This window comes from Homarus americanus, unplaced genomic scaffold (assembly GCF_018991925.1).
Source record: "Homarus americanus isolate GMGI-L3 unplaced genomic scaffold, GMGI_Hamer_2.0 scaffold51859, whole genome shotgun sequence".
NCBI lineage: Eukaryota > Metazoa > Arthropoda > Malacostraca > Decapoda > Nephropidae > Homarus > Homarus americanus.
Window position 1 is genome coordinate 12180585 of NW_024711292.1, and position 24164 is coordinate 12204748.

Consider the following 24164-nt stretch of genomic DNA (forward strand, 5'->3'; position numbering starts at 1 on the left):
TTTATTGCACATGCACACCCTTTTAAAATCAAATAAATTAGTTATGAAAAGTTAATTTCAAAATTAGATTTTTTTTATAGTGGCTGTGGCAAAATTTTGCTGTGCATCACTAGATAAAGACTGCTCTACCGACTCCTCAGCGACATGCTTAGTGAATTGGATTACAAGAAAGGAGATGGGAAAAAGATCATTATAGTAATTGTTCATTAATAATATATTCCTGGATAACTGAGAAACCAACATTATAGGCAATGGTTAAGTCCAGCTTGGATATTAGAAACAACACATCTCTTTCTCACAAAGCTTTTAATATGTCCAGTAATGTGCATACAGATGTGATAGGGTTATTAAAAGATTAATTGAACAATAAATTTTATTACACAAGTTTGTTGTATCTGTATGGAGTGGGACTAAAATAAATAAGTTATTCATTGCAATTGGAAAAATAATCCCAAGTAAAAGATATGAGTAAGGATACTTTGGGTATTCAGCCATAACACTACTGCCGCATGGGCCCGTGATTCTGTTGATGGCTGACAATCACAGACATGAGGACATTGTAATACTTGGGACTTGTATAAGAGGAGATTCATATAACGTACACAACGGAGCCAATTATCAAGTATTCTCTATTTTTTTATAAATGATCAGTCTCATTATAATATAAAATCAACACTTCCAAACGGAAAGGATATGTACTGTACAGATACATCTATTTGTGTCAGTAATATAACATCTCAAGCAAAAGTGTTATGAATGCTGATGTATACTACTGCACCTGTACCAACAATTTATAAAGTTATTTACATGTATGTATCATAAAGTACACCTGAACTTTTTTATTAAATGAAATTCGTTATGTTTGGGAGTGTTGTTTTTAAATCATACAGTACACATGACTAGGAATAAATCTGTTGAAGGAACGGAATTGTGCGTCTATACACTGGATCCTAAAACCATTGGACACCTATTTTCTTGAATTCATTCGACAAGCGTACAGTCTATTGTACATTCATAAGACAGTGAACATAATCTCTTGAGTAGACAAACCACATGCAAGAGCTATTACTTACATAACGTTTGATATAAAACAAAATGAGAGTTGTTTTATGTGTACTGATATCATAAGCATCTATGGTCAGTTGCTTTTATAGTAAATGTGAAGGGAAAGAAAGTGAAAATCCCATCTACCATACATCATATACAAGTCTTGGAGCTCTGTATCGTTAATTTTGATGTATGCTGTGTGAGACAGTTACAGGAAAGAAAAAAATACATGTTAGTTACGTGTGTTAGCTGTACATTTGGAAATCCTAGAATGTTATAATTGTTAAAAAGCCATTTCAAGTATGTACTGATGTGAGAGGCTGTTGAAGCATACAATTTATTATGATTTTCTTTGGCTTAGCTGAACTAGATGCGCAGGATAAACAAATTCCTTTTATGAATAAAGGAATCGAATCCTCTTCCTTAATAAATAAATAGTTAGACATTATATTGGAGATCCTATTGTTTATAGCACAACCTTATATCTCCCTCTCCCCTTTATCTCAACTTAATTTACTAATAACAATTAGACATGACAACATGACAAAGGTTCTATATTACAAGAAATTAAATAATCACCGCAATTATGTTGAAGGGGTTGCAGCAGTATCATAGAGCAGCATTTGATATTTCTACATACTGTAATTTATCTTACATTACTGATATCAAACTGAATTGCAAAACTGTTGTTTTCACGATCACTTGATACCAGTGCAGTATAAGAAAACTCCTGAAGTACAGAAATAGCTTTCCATTAATTTAAGGAGTTCACTGTTTATAATTTCTTCAGCAATAATCCTTTGCTCTCTCTATTCCATATATGAATTGAGAGTACAGTACAGTATCTCTTCAAAATGGAGTTGAAAACAGATAATTTTCAGATACTGTATTGCATCAGTATTTGAGCCACTCACTGAAGAATTCTGCTTGTTGGTTGATCAGTCACAAGTAAAGCGTTTGCCGTCAATGAGAAAAAGAAAGAAATCTCTTTGTAAGCATAACAGAGTACTGGACAAAAACAGAGAATGGGAAATACATGTAGTAGTTTTAGATGACATACAATGGTAATAGGTACAGAATATTCTTACCTTTAGAATTAGGATAAATTTACAAATATGAATTTAATATGGTTTGGTCGAAATATTTTTGAAAATATAGTTCCGTATCTCTCATTCTTGGCAACAAATCAAACTATAATTGAATTTTATGATACAAAAACAAAGTGCAGAAAATTTGCATTTTTTTATGTTTGATGTTCAAGGAATACTGTACTGAGAATCCGAACAAATATTTTAATTTTAATTAATATAAAGTCAAACTCATAAGAGGTAAATCAAATAATTACACGTGAGGCAGATGCAGAATTAAAACCAGCATATAGCTCTTAATTGTGATATTATTGTATCCAGTTATAAGTCCAACCCCTTCAGTTATGCATTAAAAGACTGCTTGGCAACTCTCCAGCACAACATTTAAACACTGAAAGACATAGATTTGATCCGACATGCCTACACCTACAAACATTATTACTTTATGATGATGATGATGATGATTGTGATGATGATAATTACTCATGGAATGTCTGTTAAGTGTCAGTGATCAACCGGATACTTGTGAAATTGACTGTACTTTATAAACCCACAATAACATGAAGAACAACACTGTGAATACTAGCGATATAATTAAATAAGATAATTAAATCTTTTGTAGAAAAGCACCTTAGACTCTTTATCAATTCTTGATCAACTCTTGAATCACCAAATTTCCAGTATATGTAAAGAATCTTATCTGGAATTGAACTTTGAGAATACTACTCCTTACCAGCATTTCTGCCTATCAGAGAACCATATTTACAGAGGCTTCATCCAGAAGCAAGTTTGTAGCACAAATCTGTCTGACATCTTTGGACAATTTTAATAAAAAGAAAAAAAATTCAATATCAGTATTTGATCACCTGACTTAACTGGTAAATGTAGTAGTTACAGGGACGAACTACCGGCCAAACTGTACCAATGTAGAGCAATACATTGATGGGCAGAAATAGTTACAGTGGGACGAAGTACCAGCCAAATGTACCAATGTAGGATATTACACTGATGGTAGTAGTTACAGAGGACAAATTACCGGTCAAACCGTACCAGTGTAAGATATTACACTGATCGATTTTACATATTTTGTTGGTAAATATTATTGATATAGTATGTGCACCAACGTTGTGGAAAGTATGACATCTCAGAGATGAGTATCACCCACTCGCGTGACGTCACACCTCGCCGTGCATCATGGTCATGATGGGAGTTTCTGGCGATGATGAGTCATCGGGTTCTGGAAATTAACATAATATGATTTGAGACATATTTTACATGAGTTACCACGTGAATCTTGGTGTAAAATTTCAAAAGTAGACAGAAGGAATAATACTGTATATTTTGAAAATTACAGCTTTCTACAGCTTGGCTCTGCATTGTGTCTAGTTGTCATTCACTTACATTGACTAACCTTTACATTTACATTAAAATAAAGGATAATTCAAGCCATTGATCGAGTGAGATACCTACATCGTAGTTATTTGGACAGTGAACATTGCCTTGTAGATTTCGAAGCTACAGTAAAGGCAAAATAAGACCAAGGTAACATCTATTTACAATGTAACACACGAAGTGCGGCACCTCATTATAATCACCGCATTATAGAATGATCGAGTGCGGACAGACATCACCACTTTGAAGTACAAGCGAAATTATAAAAACAAAAACAAAAAACAATAGAAACCACTGAGTGTTACGTGTTGTTGTACTTGTTTTGGGGATTACTGGCCACTTCGCCTAAGGCTATTGCGGCCGAAGCTGTTTTTTTCCTGAGTCGTTTTCTTTGGACTTCTTCCTTTTGTTCTTTTTGCTTTTCAATTGCCATTCTTCTTCTTGCTCTTGTTCTGGTATATTCTCGTAAACGTCTAAAAACGGTGATGATTTTAATGTTACTAAATCCTATTCTTCAGCCTAGTTTAATTCTGGCTTCTTTTCTGTGATCTTCTTGGGGTCTTGATTTTTCTTATCTGTGGTCCTGTTGGGGGCTTGATTCTTCTTTTCTTCGGTCTTCACTACAAGGAGAGCCTCCTTGTAGCTCAGTTTTTTCTTGCTTCGAAGCTTAGCCACCCTACACCCCTCCCTCCACTTGGGACACTCCCGGTCGGAGGAGTGAGGGCCACCACAAGCTGCGCATTTCTTGGTGGCCGCCGAGCAGTTGGTGTGCTGGTGCCCGGGTGTCCCGCAACTGCAACATACCTCCCGAGCACGACACTTCCCTGCCAGATGGCCGTACCTCTGGCATTTGTAACACCTTGGTGGTCTTCTTTCAGACGGTCTTACTGGGATGTTCTCCCATCCCAGCAATACGGTGTTTGATAGATTCTTTGGGTAACTAACCAGTGCAGTTACGCTGGTCAGCTTCCGTACTATTGAGAACTGGTCTCTGATCAGCTCGGCCAGTTCTTCTTTTTCAAGGTGTTCTATCTCGGTGTGGGAGAGGACTCCCAACACCAAGGTGTCCTCTGTGCGAGCTTCCACTAGTATCTTGATCCCGTTAATTTCTGCTATGTTGGCTATTTGCTGAGCCTGTCCCCATTCCGCGAAGGTGACGATAAGGCCACCACTCACTGGTTTGCGGACGACCCTTGTCACTCCCCTGATTCCTAAGGAGTCAAAAAACTTCCTTAGGACAAGGAGGTTTAGTTGCTTGCGCGAAGGGCATTTGACTGGATACAGTCTTACGACCTTCGCCTGGTCATAGGACAGCATCGTCAGGTTCACGTAGTACCTCGGGAGCAGAGAAGATCTTGTCTCGCCGAGGTGCAGTTTTCAGTGTTAAAGTCAAAGTTGTTGGGGATTACTGGCCTCTTCGCCGTTAGGCTATTTCGGCCGAAGCTGATTGGTTGATTGGTTGGACTTCTTTCTTTTCTTGTTTCTTCTTTTGCTTTTCACTTTCCATTCTTCTTCTTCCTAGTCTTCTTCTTTCTGGTCTTCTTCTTTCTGGTCTTCTTCTAGGATATTCTCATACACGTCAATAAGCGATGTTAAAGATAGTGTAATGTTATCGGGTTCCTTGATCTTGTTCTTGTCTTGGTTGTTCTTGTCTTGGTTGTTCTTGTCTTGCTTTTTCTTTTCTTGATTTTTCACTACAAGGAGGGCCTCCTTGTAGCTCAGTTTTTCTTTAGCCCGCAGCTTGGCCACCCTGCACTCCTCCCTCCACTTGGGACACTCCCGGTCGGAGGAGGAGTGAGGGCCACCACAAGCTGTTCACTTCTTCGCGGCCGCCAGGCAGTTAGCGTCAATGTGGCCGGGTGTCCCGCAGCATGAACACACCTCCCGAGCACGACACTTCCGCGCCAGATGGCCGTACTTCTGGCATTTGTAGCAACGAGTAGGTCTTTGCTGGTACGGTTTTACTGGGATTTTCTCCCAACCCAGTAAAACGGAGCTAGGAAGTTCCTTTGGTAAGCCAACCAGGGCAGCTGTGCTGGTCAGCTTCCTAACTACCTCGAGCTGATCTCCGATCAGCTCAGCAAGTTCTTGTTCTTCGAGATGTTCGATTTCTGTGTGGGAGATGACTCCCAAAACCAAGTTGTCGTCAAGGGAGGCTGCAACTTGGATCTCGATTCCATTGATTTCTCTTATGTATTTTAATTGCTTGGCCCCTCCCCACTCCGCGAAGGTGACGTTAAGGTAACCGCTGTCACAGCGGACGACCCTTGTCACCCCCGTGATTCCCGAGGAGTCAAAAAACTTCCTCAGGACAAGGAGGTTTAGTTCTTTGGGCGAAGGGTGCTTGACCGGAATCAGTCTAGCGACCTTCGCCTGGTCAAAGGTGAACATGGTCTCACGGTACCTCGGGAGCAGAGAGAACCTACCTCGCCGAGGTTCAGTTCTCAAGTGTGTTTCAGTGTTCTTCTATTTTTTATTTTATAGTTAGGGGCAAAGGTCTCAGCCAATCACATTCCTGATCTACTTTGTGTTGCCACATTTTGATCCAGTATATTCATACCTCAATAGTTTTCGAATGAGCGTGAGTTGAAAAATTACTCGTATTTGTGACGCGCCAACAAAACTTGAGATTTTATTCTTAATATTAAAAAAAATGGCACAATGAGCTCGATTGATGTTATTATTGAATGTCTGGAGATATTTTCTTTTTAAATTGACATTATTAATAATGGATATTGACGATACTGTACAGGCAAAGTTCGTGACTATAATAGTAACCTGCCACCTGTTCTTCATCTCCAATCTTGGTCACGTATTTATTTGCCAGTAAACATTCCCGCAGACAAGGTTTACATTTCTCCCACGCTCTGTTGGATATCAAGAAGAGGAGCTTCGATGTGTAACTACAAATAAATATACTGTATAATTATACACATTTAGATACAGAAAACAGACAAGACCAGCATAGCAGTGTCACGCCTCCAGCTAAGCAATCATTACAATATACAGTTTGGTGAAAATAATTTTGCATCCACAGATTTATTTTTTTTACTCTTTTATGGTACCTAATATACATATTGACATGTATAAACAAGGGTAATATTCAAAGAAGCAGTTATTTATAATAATTATAACAGTTATTCAGTGTTCCGTAACCTAAAAAACAGTTGCGTACTGTACTTGAACTTCAGGAATTTTGTTTTAGATACACTGGATATCACAACGATTCCTGATTGAATTATCTCGTTTTGTAGGACGTGTATTGTTTGTAGTTATGGTGTTTATTTTAAACGAACATTAATTACGATATCCACGTTTTCGCTTAGTGGTAAGCGTGGGTGTAGTGTCTGAGTTTTCCGATGATGTTATTTTCATTCTGTGGTAATTATTTATAGACAGTTATTTCTATTCGTTTTTATGGCTTTGAAGCGCAATTTTTGTATTTTGATGACTAATACTGAATGGCACTCTAAGTATTTAGGATGTGTTTACCGAAAGAGGACACCGACTCTCGACCCCAGGAGTCGGTGGTTTTTCTAGATTTTTTATGTGTACGCTCTGGTGATAACCGTTTCTTGTGCAAATTTTTCGTTTTTTAATTATTATGGCCCATTTCTCTTCTTTTAATATTAATGCCCTACTAAGTAGGCAGGACTTTGAAGAGGAAAAGGGTGGTTTTAAAACACGTAAAACATATTATTTTCCTTGCGGTAGTTATAAACGTCCAACCACGGAAAATTGCTGCAATGTAACCTAACCTAACCTAATCAACAGCCCATCGCAACCGAACGCAACTTAACCCAACTTAAAAAATATATATAAATAAAAGTTTCGTGCGGAGTTTGGCCGCTTGTAACACTTCCGCTAGTTACCTTTGAGAGGTCGGACGAGTGGGATGTGCTGTCAAAAACTGCGAAAGAAACACTGAACCTAAATACAGCAGTAAAAAAAAGAAGAATATTATAAGATAAAACCTACATTGTATCCTTATATTATCTTTTTAGAATACTATGTTTTACGTGCTTTAACCCCGCATTTTTTCCTATTCTTCAAAGCCCTCTACTTGTGGGGTATTTTTTATATTGTTGCACACCCCTTTCGCCGCTTCCCAGCTACAGGAAACTGCAGAGGACCTATTGGCCCATACTGGGCAGTCCCGTTTACACCCAACTCTTATCGTTCATATATCCATCCAACCTATGTTTGAAACTATCCAGTGTATTCGAGTTAATGATGATGTTTGGTAACTTGTTCCACACATCCACTACTCTATTTCCAAATAAATGTTTACCTATCTCGCACCTAAGTCGAAATTTGTCTAATCTAATACCATTGCTACGAGTTCGCTCCTTTGTTAAGCCCTGACTTCTATTTATACACCTCTATCATATCGCCCCTCACTCGACGTCTCTCGAGGGAGTGCAAATTAAGAAGCTTTAACCTGTCTCTGTGCTCAAGGTACCTAATGCCCGGGATTAGTCTTGTCATTCTCCTCTGAATTATTTCTAGGATTCTATATCCATTTTGTAGTACGGTGACCAGAACTGAACTGAGTAATCCAAGTGAGGTCTCACAAGCGCAAGATAGTTTTAGGATGACCATATCGTATATACAGAAGCAGTAGATACCTGTATATATCACACGTGTCATCGACTTACCACTGGCTGTCCCGCCAGTCTCCGGTAATTTCCCGACGACAGGTATCAGTGTACAGACAAACAACAGACAGGTAGATTTCCACCAGATCACTGAAACACACTTGTGCACTGTAATCTTTAATAATCCTTGCAACGCTGTTCACAGGGCAAGTCCTTACCACTGGACTTCTCACTTAGAATATATACTTGCACAATAATTATCTTTAGCTGACACTCGGCTTATACAGTACCTCATTCTGAACAGAAACAGTTGACTACCTTCACCTAAGCCGCCCGCAGGTATTTACAGTATATCCGTCTCGTCAGTCGCCTTGAGCATTCTAGAGATATCCAGACGCTGGAGGTCGGACCGAGACACGCCTGGAGAATTCTAGAATGATCTAGGCTTACAATACGTACGTAAATCATAACAAAAATGATGCAATACCTTCTAGAAAATTCTTACATGAGTAATACATCAATACATACAAGAAAATCTCCCTAAACTTGCTAAAATAACTGCTGCTTGGGACAGAAAAGTCAAAACACCTAGTTCACAAAGATTACAAGACCAAATTATGCCTCGGCATAACAATATTAAAAGAATATGGTGCCATAACTCAAAAACGAAATGTTTGAAAAAAAAAAAATATATATATATACTGTATATATATATATATATATATATATATATATATATATATATATATATATATATATATATATATATATATATATATATATATATATATATATATATAATAAAAATAGCTATATCATCAGTGGGGAGAGAATAGAGTAAATCTGAAAAACCAAGTCTCATTGCTTGGTAGAGAAGGCAGTGTTTTCTATATACCAGCCAAATTTATTCCTTATACAGTAAAAAAAAGAACCCCAATTTACTTGTAGTGTATTCAGTAAAATGCATTTTCTTAAATATTATAATAACCGATTACAAGTCGTAACAATTAAAGTGATGTAAAACAGATTGTAAGTGAAATAAAGGAAGGCGTCAAAATAATATTAGACTATGTTTCCGTTTAATACAGTGTGTCTTTTTATGTAAAATTAAATGTCTGCTCGGCTGTCCATTAAAGTCACCAGCTCCAGCAAAGTTCAGTGAGGCTCCACCGTTGGTCATACTCTTAACTAAATTTTAGAAGTTATTGTACAGTATTCTGGAAACCAAGATTTGAGACCGGAACTTTACCTGAAACAACTAAACTAAGTGTTCAATTTAATCAGACGAGTTTCGCACTTCTGTAATACAATAGTTAGATTTAACCAGCCCTTTACAACTTAATTGAATGTTAAAGTCCCTTATAAGAAGTATAATGATCGAGAGCATGAATTCTTACAAGGCTATTCATTGCTTATGTAGACAGTTTATAAAAGGTAATATGAATAATTTTGTTTTTTATAAAAGTAATGAACTATAACTACAACTTACAATTGAAATATAAATGTGTGCAAAATGGGATATACAGAAACAAATAAAATCAAGGAATGGAAAATAATAAAAGAAAGAACGAAATCAAACAATGGAAGAATACTCACCAACACTCTGTGGCCGGAAGGAGTACATGAAGTGCAGGTCGATAGTCCTCGCCAAGGAGCCGTTCATGTCCTGCAGCGCTCGGTCCAGACCTGCCCAAGATAACCAACTGGTGATCCTTGGTGATGTGAACAGTAATGGTGATGTCTGACTTAACAAATTTGTTTTGTTGTTGACAAAAGTATAGTGTATGGTGTTGCAGCGTAGTGTGATAGTAATGGGTGGTGGTGCAGTGGGAGGATGTAAAAAAAAAAATATTCGGGAGGCGTGATCGAGGGCATGTGGTGTCCTTAGAGTAGGTTACACGTCGGTTCCTCACTTCCACTCTCGTACACAGGTTGTGACGGATGGACAAATGTAATTGACAAAGAGTGTGTTGAAATAAATCTCCAGTGTGAGATAGATATTGATATGAAAAATGAGACACAATTTGTATATTCCTAAAAGTAATATTCCAACGGTCTTCTTGTGTAGAGATTCGGCTCTATTTTTACAAGTTATTTGTTTAGATAACTTTATAAATTTGTATATATTTCGTATTTTACTTATTTTGATAACACAGTCTGCTGTTTCATACAACTTTGCTCAATTTTCTGATTCGCGCAAATTAAGCATATCCCTATCTCGATTTTTCAATATATAAATAGATTTCGATATATGAATGATAAGTAAAATATCCCTGCCTATCAGGAGTTATGTTAGACTATAATTACACTCTCCACATCGCGAGAGTATTGAATGCAAGATATATTTTATTCGATTTTTAATTGTTGATGGTTAATGTTATGTACTAACTAAGGCTTAGTTGTTAAAGTGCAGAAATACAATATAACGCCCAAGGAATCAAAGGGTTGAAATGCTTCACGTGGACTTGAAAATATTATTTTCTTTTTTTCTCTTCCCAAAGTTTGTCTAATGTTATCAGTAGTGGCCGATCTGAGGAATGTAGAACTGTCCGTGTTTGTTTAGTTATACTAGTATTTCTGTACAACCCATAGAGATACTGTAAGGTCTATAATGATTCACTTCTTTTTTCACAGTCGATACAAGATAAAGAAAAACCTCTTAGTCATTGATAAACGCGGTTGGCGGCTGCGAGTCTGGATATAACAGTTTGGGGCGGCGCTTGTCAGAGGTGATAACGATCTCTTCCTTAATTACGGATGATTAGCTCAGCCGCTGACAGGGGGCAAACAACGCACTAACGAGCGACGTATAAACACTGGTTCACCAGGAGCAAGGACGTTGAGTTTCAGGACGGTTCTTGATGTCCACGGATAACAAATTTTGATGATGTTCGATTCTTTAGGTATACATACCTTGTGAAAGATGCTGTATATATCTCCCAGGTAGGAAGATCTAAAAATGACATATTGTTCAGAAATAAATAAGTGGATTAAAGGGCACAGTGTTCCTCGTAAATAGACAAAAGAATGGATTCGTTCTCCGGTCTGGGACAAATGTGAGATGTTATGCAGTGTAAATTTACTAAATATTACCGTACAAGTTTTATTTGGGTACTCCGATGTCTTCCTGTGCTAACATTGGACAGTGAAGGCCGTAACAAAGAACAGACCCACCATAAAAATAGTAAGATGATAAGTGGTGAAATGATAAATTTTAAATTAAAAGCATGCTGTTTTATTTCTCATGTATTGAAAGAAGTAACTAAGTGAGTTAAAGCAAAAATATATATTTTTCGTACTTAATGAATTATACCCAAAAGTAAAAGAATATATACCTTTCACTTAATTAGACAGATATGGCTAAAAAGAGAGGATGTCTTTCCCGTACTGTACTATATTTCTCGTAATAAAACAGAAAAACTCAAGAGAATATAATTTCAAATAAACAAAATAGTAAAATCAAAGCATGATACATTTCTGACAATTAGCTGCAGGAGTGCCTAGAAATTTCGAAAGAACGAAAATTTAGAAAATTCTCTACATTCATAAAAAAAATCATAAGGAACTGATTTCTTTAAACTCTATTGTCGTATACAACAAATGCGGCCCTGTCTCACCTAAACGGATCGAATTTTATATAGAAATTGTTTAAACAAGTCACCCAGATGGGCGCTAAAACTGATTATCCTATCTAACAAATAAAGAACTGTTTACAATATGTGCTTCTGATTGGCAACAGCCTAGATAATTTATATGATGGTCAGTACCTTTTACAGTTGTATTCATATTCACGAACTTCTAATTTTATTCTGGTAGCCAATAACTGACTTAATTTCCTTGATGGTTGAAACTGACTGACTTAACTCCTCTGATGGACAATAACTAAACTGACTCTTCTGATGGTCAATAACTGATTTAATTACCCCGATGGTAAATAAAGGGTGATAATTTCCCTAAGAGTCAGTAAATCGATAATTCCACTGATGATGAATAACTCTTGATAATTCCACTCCTACTAATGTTCATTTATTTGATAATATATCTGATGGTAAATAACCTGGTATTTCCGCTAATGGTTTAAAAAAAAATCCTCTGATAGTCATTAACTTGATTCGTCTGATGGCTCAATAGTTGGCATTTTTTTATTTTCGCTAATGTAGATACTTTCCCGAGTGCTTCAGATCATTCCATGTAATCTGGGCAATATTTCATAGATTTCACTTTAATGGGCAATATCGATGGTTAACTCTAATTAGGCAAGGACTGTGATAATTTCCTCTAACGGCAATAGTTTGGACAATCACCTCCAGTTAGCAGGGATTTACATAAAAGTTTCAGGTGTTTTCATGGTGGCTTTATCTGGAGCCAATTTGTCGCTAGTTAAGGAAAACAGGAGGAGTGTATGCATCATTATCTTTTGGTCAACTGTAGCTTAAATATAGCCAATATATAGAGGTTGTTTTTTATATTAATTTTATTAAGTGAGCCTCACCTTGAAGTAAACAGTAGCCTAAACAAACAAAACAAACAAGGTGCTGTACAAACAAGGCCGGGGCCGGTGTACAAACAAGGGTGCCGCGGGTAACAAGGTGTACAAACAAGGTGCTGGAGGCCAGGTGTACAAACAAGAGGTGATAGGGCCACAAGGGTGTACTGTACAAACAAGAGGTGATAGGGCCGGGTACAAACAAGAGGTGCTACACAACAAGAAGGTACTACAAGAAACAAGAGGTGTTGTAGGGCAAGAGGTGCGGGCCGGGTGTACAAACAAGAGGTGATAGCCCAAACAAGAGGTACAAACAATGATAGGCTACAAACAAGAGGTGATAGGGCCAGGGTGTGTGGGTGTACAAACAAGAGGGTGCTGTACAAACAAGCTGGTGTACAAACAGAGGTGCTAGGGCCGGTGTACAACAAGAGGTGTTACAAAACAGGAGGTGCTAGGGCCGGGTGTACAAACAAGAGGTGCTAGGGCCGGGTGTGCAAGGGGGAGGGTGATAGGGCCGGGTGTACAAACAAGAGGTGATAGGGGGGGTGTACAAACAAGAGGTGATAGGGCCGGGTGTACAAACAGGAGGTGCTAGGGCGGGTGTACAAACAAGAGGTGCTAGGGCCGGGTGTACAAACAATAGGTGCTGGGGCCGGGTGTACAAACAAGAGGTGATAGGGCGGGTGTACAAACAAGAGGTGATAGGGCTGGTGTGTACAAACAAGAGGTGATAGCTGTGTACAAACGGGGTGTGTACAAACAAGAGTGATAGGGCTGGGTGTACAAACAAGAGGTGATAGGGAGGTGTACAAACAAGGGGTGATAGGCCGGTGATACAAACTAGGGAAAAAAGGAGGTGTATAGGCTGTGCCAAACAAGAGGTGTTGTGGAGCCGGGTGTAAAACAAGAGGTGCTACAAACAAGAGGTGGCTGTACAAACAAGAGGTACAAACAAGAGGCAAATGTAAAACAAGAGGTGCTAGGGCCGGGTGTACAAACAAGAGGTGCTAGGGCCGGGTGTACAAACAAGGGTTAGGGCTGGGTGTACAAACAAAGGTGATAGGGCGGGTGTACAAACAAGAGGTGCTGGGCCGGGTGTACAAACAAGAGGTGCTGGAGCCGGTGCACAACAAGAGGTGCTAGGGCAGCCAAGAGGTGCTAGGGCTGGTAAAAAAGGTGCTAGGGCTGGTACAAACAAGAGGAGGCCGGGTGTACAAACAAGAGGTGCTAGGGCCGGGTGTATAAACAAGAGGTGCTAGGGCCGGGTACAAACAAGAGGTGCTAGGGCCGGGTGTACAAACAAGAGGTGCTGGGCCGGTGTACAAACAAGAGGTGCTAGGGGCTGTGTACAAACAAGAGGATAGCCGGGTGTATAAACAAGAGGTGTAGTGCAGAGGTGCTAGGGTACAAGAGTGTAGGGCAAACAAGAGGTGCTAGGGGCCGGGTGTACAAACAAGAGGTGCTGATGTACAAACAAGAGGTGCTAGGGCTGGGTGTATAAACAAGAGGCTAGGGTGTACAAACAAGAGGTGCCGGTAGTGCTAGGGCCGGTGTACAAACAAGAGGTGCTAGGGGTGTACAAACAAGAGGTGCTAGGGCCGGGTGTACAAACAAGAGGTGCTAGAGGTGTACAAACAAGAGGTGCTAGGGCCGGGTGTACAAACAAGGGGTGATAGGGCCGGGTGTACAAAAAGAGGTGTTAAGGGTGTACAAACAAGAGGTGCTAGGGCCGGGTGTAAACAAGAGGTGCTGGGGCCGGTGTACAAGCAAGAGGTGATAGGGCTGGGTGTACAAACAAGAGGTGATAGGGCCGGGGTGTACAAACAGGAAGTGGGGCCGGGTGCAAACAAGAGGTGATAGGGCAACAAACAAGAGGTGCTAGGGCCGGGTGTACAAACAAGAGGTGATGATAGGGCCGGGTGTACAAACAAGAGGTGATAGGCCCAAACAAGAGGGTGATAGGGCCGGGTGCACAAACAAGAGGTGATAGGGCTGTACAAACAAGAGGTGATAGGGCTGGGTGTACAAACAAGAGGTGATAGGCCTGTACAAACAAGAGGTGCTAGGGCCGGTGTACAACCAAGAGGTGATAGGGCCAAACAAGAGGTGTGTACAAACAAGAGGTGATAGCCGGTGTACAAACAAGAGGTGATAGGGCCGGGTGTACAAACAAGAGGTGATATGGGCTGGGTGTACAAACAAGAGGTAGGGCTGGTGTACAAACAAGAGGTGATAGGGGTGTACAAACAAGTGGTGCTAGGGCCGGGTGTACAAACAGGAGGTGATAGGGCCAAACAAGAGGTGTAGGGCTGGGTGTACAAACAGGAGGTGCTAGGTACAAACAGGAGGTGATAGGGCACAAACAGAGTGATACTAGGGCCGGGTACAAACAGGGAGGTGATCATACAAACAGGAGGTGATAGGGCTGGGGGTGTACAAACAAGAGGTGAGGTGCTAGGGCTGTACTGTACAAACTGTGTAAGTGATAGGCTGTACAAACAAGAGGTGCTAGGGCCGGGTGTACAAACAAGAGGTGCTGGGAGGCTGATAGGGCTGTACAAACAAGAGGCAAAACCAAGGTGTACAACAAGAGGTGATAGGTGTGAAAGAAGAAATGCTAGGTGTACAAACAAGAGGTGTAAAACAGGAGTGTACAAACAGGAGGTGCTTGGGCCATGTACAAGCAATGTACAAACAGGAGATGATAGGCCGGGTGTACAAACAAGAGATGCTAGGGCCGTCAAACAGGAGGTGATAGGTGTACAAACAAGAAATGCCAAACAGCCGGTGTACAAACAGCCCAAGAAGTGTCATGGTCGATTGGACACAGTGCTAGCCTCTTATTCTGAAGGTGGCTGGTTAGACTCTGGGATAACCTTTTCCCAGCTTACCGAACTGTGAACCGGTGTATAACTTTATAGTTAGGGAATATGAAAGCGGTCGAATGCAGTGCCGGCCACGCCGACGTTTTGTGTACTAAAAAAGGCTTATTCTGTACTGTGCTGTACCCGTATTGTCTCTAACAGGCCGTCAGGCTTTTGAAGATGTCTTGGTCGTGAACCGGTGTCAGCACACGGGGGTGGGGGTGCATACATTCCCCGGCGGACTTTCTTGTTTATGTTGATGGCAAGATGTTTAACGATGAACCTTGACGGAGTTTTGGGTGGTATCGCCTCCAGAAGATAATCAATCACTTTAATTAGCCAGTTAATCCCCTCGAGCTGGATTAAACAGAGTGATGTGGTGGAAAAGCAAACATGCTTTATTTTGATGAACATTATAATTTTTGTCCTTTCGTTGCCCAAATCCATACACATAGTTTAGACAAGACCCCTTATCCCCCCTCTTAAGTGCACGCTTCAGTGATGAAAGCTTGATAAAACGATCCTTTTAATTTTTTTCCTTTGATTACGTCTGTTTCTCAATTTTGTATGATAACAGAGCAGGTGAGGTGTACTCTAGGGAAAGGGCGGGAGGCAGCCGACCTTCCCTCCACTTTCCCACATCAAATAGATCCAACTACCTGGTCGATATGACCAAGAAGCCTGCTGTCAACTTTCGAAATTTGAACTCTGTGATCCTGATGCAGAGCATTTTCCTCTCCCGCCTCCTTCATTATCGCGCACAAATTGAGTCAGCCGACACGTGACTCTCAATGGCGGGAAAATTGAGTCACGTGATCGTGTTGGGCCAATCACGCGCCATTCATCAGTAATTACGTCACTATGACACGTGCTACGTCAAAAATGAAATGGAAATATCTATGGGACTCTTGTCTACTCAGCAGTCGTCGTTTTGCCAAGGTTGAGTTGTCAATATTTTGTGTGAATAGAAGCTGAATGACGTTCTAAATATCCCGAGCTCGCCGCTAATATTAAGTTTTATGAAAAAACGTAATGCAGTTCGTTGTTTGAACAATTAACCTGGTCATCAAACACACGCTAAAGATAAATCAAGCAGGCTGAATGTGAGGTATAAGGCAGTGTTTGTAAAATTGATCTTGATGGATGTTTTTGACGTTGACCTGCTATATAATTCACAAACCGGAAAGCGTATAGGTACTAAGACGTCCATAAAGACCTGACTTTTTCCAGTTTGAGGGATAAAGGGAGTTATGTCGTCACCTCAGCATCGCGTCCTATTTGGGCAAAGTTTTGGATCGAATTGTACTTTTTTTTCTTCCTGCTTGGAAATTAAATTTTTCTATACTGTGTGTGAATTCGCCACATATTCATGGATCATTTCATTATTACGGGAACTTTGGGATCATTGTTACCGATATGACACCTGATGTCATTCGTATTTTCTTGTTTATAATTAATTGTATTGCTTACATATGGCACCGCCGTTTAAGAAGCTATGATTAGATATTCCTCTATCCATTCACTCCATGACTAATAACTTTGAAATTCACGCCAGCATCGTGAACTCAGTATAAACTTAACCTGTCTACAGACTGAGAACTGCACCTCGGCGAGGCAAGATCTTCTCTGCTCCCAAGGTACTACGTGAACCTGACGATGAGGCTGACTTGTGACCAGGCGAAGGTCGTAAGACTGTATTCAGTCATATGCCCTTCGCGCAAGCAACTAAACCTCCTTGTCCTAAGGAAGTTTTTGGACTCCTAAGGAATCAGGGGGGTGACAGAGGTCGTCCGCAGACCAGTGGGTGGCCTTATCGTCACCTTCGCGGAATGGGGACAGGCCCAACAAATAGCCAACATAACAGAAATTAACGGGATCAAGATACTAGTGGAAGCTCGCACAGAGGACAACTTGGTGTTGGGAGTCCTCTCCCACACCGAGATAGAACACCTTGAAAAAGAAGAACTGGCCGAGCTGATCAGAGACCAGTTCTCAATAGTACGGAAGCTGACCAGCGTAACTGCACTGGTTAGTTACCCAAAGAATCTACCAAGCACCGTATTGCTGGGATGGGAGAACATCCCAGTAAGACCGTATGAAAGAAGACCAACAAGGTGTTACAAATGCCAGAGGTATGGCCATCTGGCGGGGAAGTGTCGAGCTATGGAGGTATGTTGCAGTTGCCGGACACCCGGGCACCAACACACCAACTGCTCGGCGGCCGCCAAGAAATGCGCAGCTTGTGGTGGCCCTCACTCCTCCTCCGACCGGGAGTGTCCCAAGTGGAGGGAGGAGTGTAGGGTGGCTAAGCTGCGAAGCAAGAAAAAACTGAGCTTCAAGGAGGCTCTCTTTGTAGTGAAGAACGAAGAAAAGAAGAATCAAGACCCCAACAAGACCACAGAACAGAAAAATCAAGACCCCAAGAAGACCACAGAAAAGAAGCCAGAATTAAACAAGACCGAAGAAAAGGCAAACAAGACAAATTTAGTAACATTAAAATCATCAGTGTTTTTAGACTTTTACGAGAATATACCAGAACAAGAGCAAGAAGAAGAATGGAAAATGAAAAGCATAAAGAACAAAAGGAAGAAGTCCAAAGAAAACGACTCAGGAAAAAACAGCTTCGGCCGAAATAGCCTAAGGCGAAGTGGCCAGTTATCCCCAAAACAAGGACAAACCTGTCTTGATAGTTTTAATTCACTGCAGCGTAGTCACTTTGCCTTCTTGTACGTCGTGTGGTACAGCTTGCCTCTAGCACTGTGACACAGGTTTCATACCCCATTAGGTTTTATGTGCCAAGGGTGTTGTCCACTTTGTCTCAGCTTATAATAGTTTGTCATCGGGTATTCCTATAGTTTCTTCCTGTACCATACTAACACTGGACCGACGTGGCATGGCCCTCACTGGACCTATAGCAAGACCAGTTAGTCATAAATGGTAGAAATATCCAATACTATATACAGTACTGTAGATATTTGACTTTTTCAACCAACATTTATATGACAGTATTATGACTTAAGAATCTGTCGTCTGTTGCCTGAAGTTTATTGTAATCAGGGTCTACTATCTTTAATTTTCTTTGACAGATTTTAAGAAAATGGTACAATTATGAAAATATAGTTCACATTCGATTGTGGTCCACATAGGCGAAGAGCATGGCCGAAGGTTATGAGTGCAGGTCACCCTACACAAGGAAATTCCCACAACTATTGATCGACCACTGAGAAATTTTCACTGTGCAGTATAAGAGATCACTTTCTCCAACGACCACTTTATTTCCGACCATCTTACTCCACTGACCACACAAGGTCAAAAATTTGTCGAAGCTTTATCATGTCCTGCTTGACGGAGTACATTGATATTTTTGTAAGAGCACAGCAAAAATCTCGTACAAAACAGTTTTCAAGTTTGTTTTAAATAAGGGTTGAAGCTGTGAATATTATTGTCACAGGTTTTCCAAATAATCACCTGAACACTGAGTTATCTCGAATTTGGTGATGTGCAATGCCTAATTTTGAAATCTATACAATATTTTTCATTCTCTTCAGAGTTTCTTTTCGTTCTTCCTTTTCCTTTATCTGGCACTGTACTCTCTTCTCTAGTCACACAGAGACGACAGCAGGTAGATAGTGGCAAGCGACAGAATCTGATTGGCTTATTCGCTAACCAATGAGAACATAATCACCGTTCAAAACCAACCTGGTGCAGGTGAGAGGGAAGTATGGAATTTTGCATTTACAAATATTTCGTTCACAAGAAGTGAAATGTCACCATCTCTCGCAATTTGTTCCTTGGTAATATTACTTAAGTAATATCTGATATTACCCATATCATTTAGGTAATACTGTAAAACCAATGAGTTTAGAACCTAGGAATTTCGAACTATCATTCTGTGTTTACAGTGTTCAAGGCGAGTTGTAACTTTGTCCATTTTGTCGCGATCGCGGCTCTTATTGGTGAGCAAATCTGCCAAATAGAAGCCGTCGCTCGCCATTGGTAACGAGTTGTTTGTGCATACGGCAACAGGGTATCAGTTTAACCTTCGGACTTGCTATTACAGTACTTCTATCTTTCTTATATATTAATAAACTCCATTTCTATTACGTATACTATATCTGATTGGTCGTCACACGTCTAGCCCGCTCACAAACCAAACTTCTGTAATTTTTCATCTTATTCTTTAAATATAAAATCACAGAGGCAACAACTTCCCATTTATTTTACGTTTACTCCCAGAAGACTGTTGGACGCGAGGGATGACATAATAGCGGACAATAGAGCTATGGGAGTGTGGGAGCCGGGCGTCTGTACTGATGATGTGCCGCTCGGTGGGTCTTTTGAAAATCACTCGAGTAAAGTCTCAGTTAAAGAAGATGAAACTGCTTATAATAATAATTACTACTAATAACACGGTAGCAAATTAATAATACAATCCATTAATATTCATGCACAAAATTTTGTTATTATTTATTATTACTGTATTACTCTCAACGTTATAAAAAAAGGATATTTGTTATAATTAATTCTGAGTTCTGATAACGTAGTATTGTTTTATTTTCCGCAAAACCTGTCATCGGTCAGGATAGATGACGCGCGGCCAAGAGTGTTGGTGGCAAGCACTGGTTTGGTAATAGAGTTGTGGATATGTGGAATAGGCTACCGAGTGCTATAGTAGGATCGGGGACGCTAGGGAGCTTCAAGACGAAGTTGGATAGGCACATGGAAGTGCTGGGATGGGTGTGAAAGGGATCTGCCCTGTATGGGCCAGTCGGCCTCCTGCAGTATCCCACTTTCTTATGTTCTTATGTTCTTATGTTCTTATACTGTACGTATACTGTATCAAGTACCAGCAGCTAGTCTCGCCCTCTGCCGAGTAAGCAAGTGCAGAATTTTTTAACCGCTGCTTTACTCAGTCATAATGGAAATCATAGACTAGGTTTTGCTACAATAGTTCATGGAATTGAACATACTGTACTGTAATGCGAACTTTATTTTCGCCATTCAGTCAGAGAACCGTCCTCATATCTGAGGGTTGGCGACCACAGGCCTCCACTCTAAACGTTCTCGGGCTGTTTTCACCATTGAATAATGATAAAAAAATGCAAAAAATAGTTTATAGTTTAAGTTCTAATTAATAATAGTAATAATATTGCAGACGTATGCTTTATTACACTGTAATTTTTGTATTTTCCATATTAGAATAATAAAAATATTTTTGGATTATATGATTATTTCCACATTTCCAATTATGCAATAATTTTGTTTGTAATTGCCCTGTTTATGTTTTGTTTATAGTATGTTTCTTTGTTTAGCTTGGCGGCCACCATACAGCAGTCGTAGTTCAAGAGCTGTTGGAGACAGTGTAGTGGTTGGTCTCCAATAACTTCCTCTGACAAGTTGGATAATGTTTCCTTCAGTGGGTGTTTGTTCAGTGGCAGATTGTCCGGTAGTGTTTTATGTAGCAAGTATAATGTTTCATGAGAATTAGTCCATATACCATAATTTCCTTAATCACTGCATAAGTTATCTTTCCCTACCTTGCTGGTGCTTCTTGGAGGACATGTGCTTCTTCTGCCGCGCCCGAGAATTCTGGAACCATACTTGGGTGACCCTTTTGCTCAAGCCCGTCAGCTGTGCGATACGTTCCAGATCCTGACTGTCGGGGTTGGAATCGATCTGGAAATTCGCCTGTAGGACCTGAAGCTGCTCGTCCGTGAAAGTCGTCCGTACTCGTTTGCTCTTGCGTTGGCTTCCCTCTCCGTCCGTGTTCTCTGGAACGAGAAGCCCAGCTCGCTAACGTTACCAACCAATAACTGCAAAGATGTCTACTGAAAGTATGAATTTCAAATCACGTAAATAATTATACAACTAAGGCGCTTACACATTTTCTTATCATAATGCGTACAGTACACCTAAAATATCTAAACAAGGTTTCACTCTAAAATTCTGTAAAAATATTTATATCATCTGTTTGTTTATATATTCATAGAGAAACACTATACAGTACAGTATTTGCATTCATCTTCCAGAGCCAAGATGAGGCATCATGATAATGTGCCAAGCATCCAGCAGTGAACGCTCATACAATCAAAAAACTTTCAATGGTGCAAAACATTTTCTTCAAGGGCGTCAATGACAAAGACAAGTTTCTAAAATATATATATATAATGAAAAACGATGTTAGGGATTTTTTATTATAACTTTTCATGGTCGGGCGAATACTAACAACAATTTTAAGACATACGCATCAGTTTGTGTGGTCAACTTTAAAGTAGGAGGAGATTTTAGGAGGTAATTTATGGAGAACTATTGTAAACATGAGACCTTAATATAGTCGTTGATAGATATGAGACTACAGCACTTGAGATCATAAGCAAGAGTGACGACAGATAAGTTAAAACAACAAGTGAAGTTAGATATATTATAATATAGTCTAAGGGATGCGACAGCAGGGTTAACTATAGGGATATACAATATTTGATCTTACACTTGAAACTTGGTTCTTTGGCTCCTTTAACCTCCTGTTGGTACAGAAGAGTTAGGGGATGCTGTCTCGAGTTGACTTGTGGAAAGTTGATTCTCTATAATCGTTTAGTCAAGTAGGAAACCATTGGATATCGTTGAAAACTTGGTATGAAAGGGTCTTGTGGCCTTGCTTCATGGTTTAGGTGTGTACTTATTAGAGTTTCCCTGATTGCATGCCAACAATTTAAAAATACATTTTCTTCAATAATGATGTACACCGTTTTGTCCACTTAGTTAAAACAGACAAACGGAACAGCATGAAGTATATAAAAAAGCCACAACGGCGCTATAATGGTTGCTACTCGTGTTCGAGGACGGCTGCCCTATAGGCCACCTTGGCGGGAATTTGTTGAAGGTGTAGAGGCTGTCGCCAGCACAACAACCACACCTTAAGTTAACGAGTTGCTTGACCCAGTGTCAAGAAAGAGTCCGAGAAGACCGGACAACTCGCCAACTGCACTGGCTAACCATTACCCCGGAACACGACCCGTAAATCGATTAACATCCAGGTTCCCAATTGTTGTTGTGCTGGGTATAGACAGAGGCAAATAGCGTAAAAAGAAACGTGCCCATAATCTCATCCTGCCCGGGGATCGAAGCCGGGACTACTCACTTGCGAGGAAAGCATGCTGATCATTACACCACAGGTCGCCACAGAACAGTCCTATAAAGCCCTAGCTGTTGAGGAAGAGGCATCGATCGCCGTCCCAGGAAATAGAAAGGAAGGGGAGCAAAAGTTAGGTGCGTAGGTGGGAGTGAAGACGAGGAGCTCCAGCCCCTGTAGGCCAGGGATCAATAATACGTGTGAAGGTGTGAGGGGCGAGGGGAGGAATACACCATACTGTCTGTCAGGTTGGTGCAGTGTGTTGGTGTAGGGGCATCCCTCTGATACGGGAGGGTCAAGTGGCGGTTGGAGGCGAAAAGGGCAGGGAAGGGGGGCAATTCCCTATATCCTGGAACTGAAGGACTGTTATTTCATGAATACTGCGAGTAAAACTAATACGGAGGAAACAACAACATCGCATTCATGACAAAAGTATACCGGACAGGAGAAAAAATTATCTGTAAAGTTGTTTTACTTTAGTTCTCAGCGAATCTTGTGATTATTTATCCCTTAAAAAGTATCTGGTTCAGCCTGGGTACGAAACGAGAAAAAAAGGAAAGTATATGCAAGGAGATTACGATTTCTTGAGTTAAAGTTTTCTTTGTTTCATAGAAGCTCAATACATAGTTTCGACGTCATCGTCTAGTGTAATATTATCACTAAGAAGTCTTACATCTGTTACAATTTGAGAGATTCCATGAAAGGAAGATGAGAGCAGCTACTCGTTATTCATAGAGTTGATTTTATGAACAGCAGGTTGTGGATCTGTGAAGGGGAGGTGAGAGCACCGCTGGGAAATCTGCTAGCAAACCGAAATTTAAGATAGCTGAAGATGTAGCCCTTGCCTAGTTCAACTAGAGACGGGTCTAGTTCTCTGTTTCTGTACATCTGTCCCTGGCTCCCACATGCTTCGATACTCACCGTCATTGCTGGTAGCGCCACCCTCGATGGATTCTAGGTAGTGTTGTTTACAGAGGACACGGTTGTCGTGTAGAGCAAACTCTTCACCTGTGCTGAGTTGCCGCTTGCAGGCGTCACACGCGAAGCAGGCGAGATGGTAGACACGGTCCCGCGCTCGCCGCACCCAGTCAGCTGCACCAATGCTGCGGCAACATTTAGCGCACCGCGCACCGAAGTTTCTGCCGCAGAGAAGAAGTAACTTAGTAGGGCAACTAATATTTCTGATGAGGAGAAATGGAACACTGTAAGACATGGATACACAACAGTAGAGACATAAACGTAGGAGGCGGGAGGGGGATGGGGCAGGGTGGGGGGGCAAAAGCCCCTCCAAACGTTAATAAGGACAAATTTTTCGAGGCAGAAATCTCAAGAAAGTTCGGAAAAAGTCCAGTAAACAATAAATTATAAATTACTACCTATATTATTTACTTCTGTTAATATTACGTTCTCATTTCATTAGTTTAAATTTTCCAAACAAGTAAAAAAAATGAATTCAAATTTTTTTATAACTAACAAAATGTTTAGATTTTTAATAAATATAATGCAAAAAATATAAATCTAAATTAAATATTTGTTTTTAATAAACTAACAACAAAT

At 40.3% G+C, this 24164-nt stretch overlaps 1 protein-coding gene across 1 annotated transcript in view; it reads right to left on the reverse strand.

Annotated features, from left to right (window-relative positions):
• Positions 1-365: 365 nt before the first annotated feature.
• LOC121855498 (LIM/homeobox protein Awh-like) overlaps positions 366-24164 on the reverse strand; it is a 94076-nt gene continuing 70277 nt past the window's right edge. The window contains exons 4-7 of the mRNA XM_042350508.1: positions 23529-23746; positions 21016-21249; positions 9722-9811; positions 366-3372 (exon numbers count right to left, since the gene is read on the reverse strand). Coding sequence (XP_042206442.1) covers positions 3311-3372; positions 9722-9811; positions 21016-21249; positions 23529-23746 — 604 coding nt within the window. The 3' untranslated portion in view covers positions 366-3310. The remainder of the gene's footprint in view (positions 3373-9721; positions 9812-21015; positions 21250-23528; positions 23747-24164) is intronic.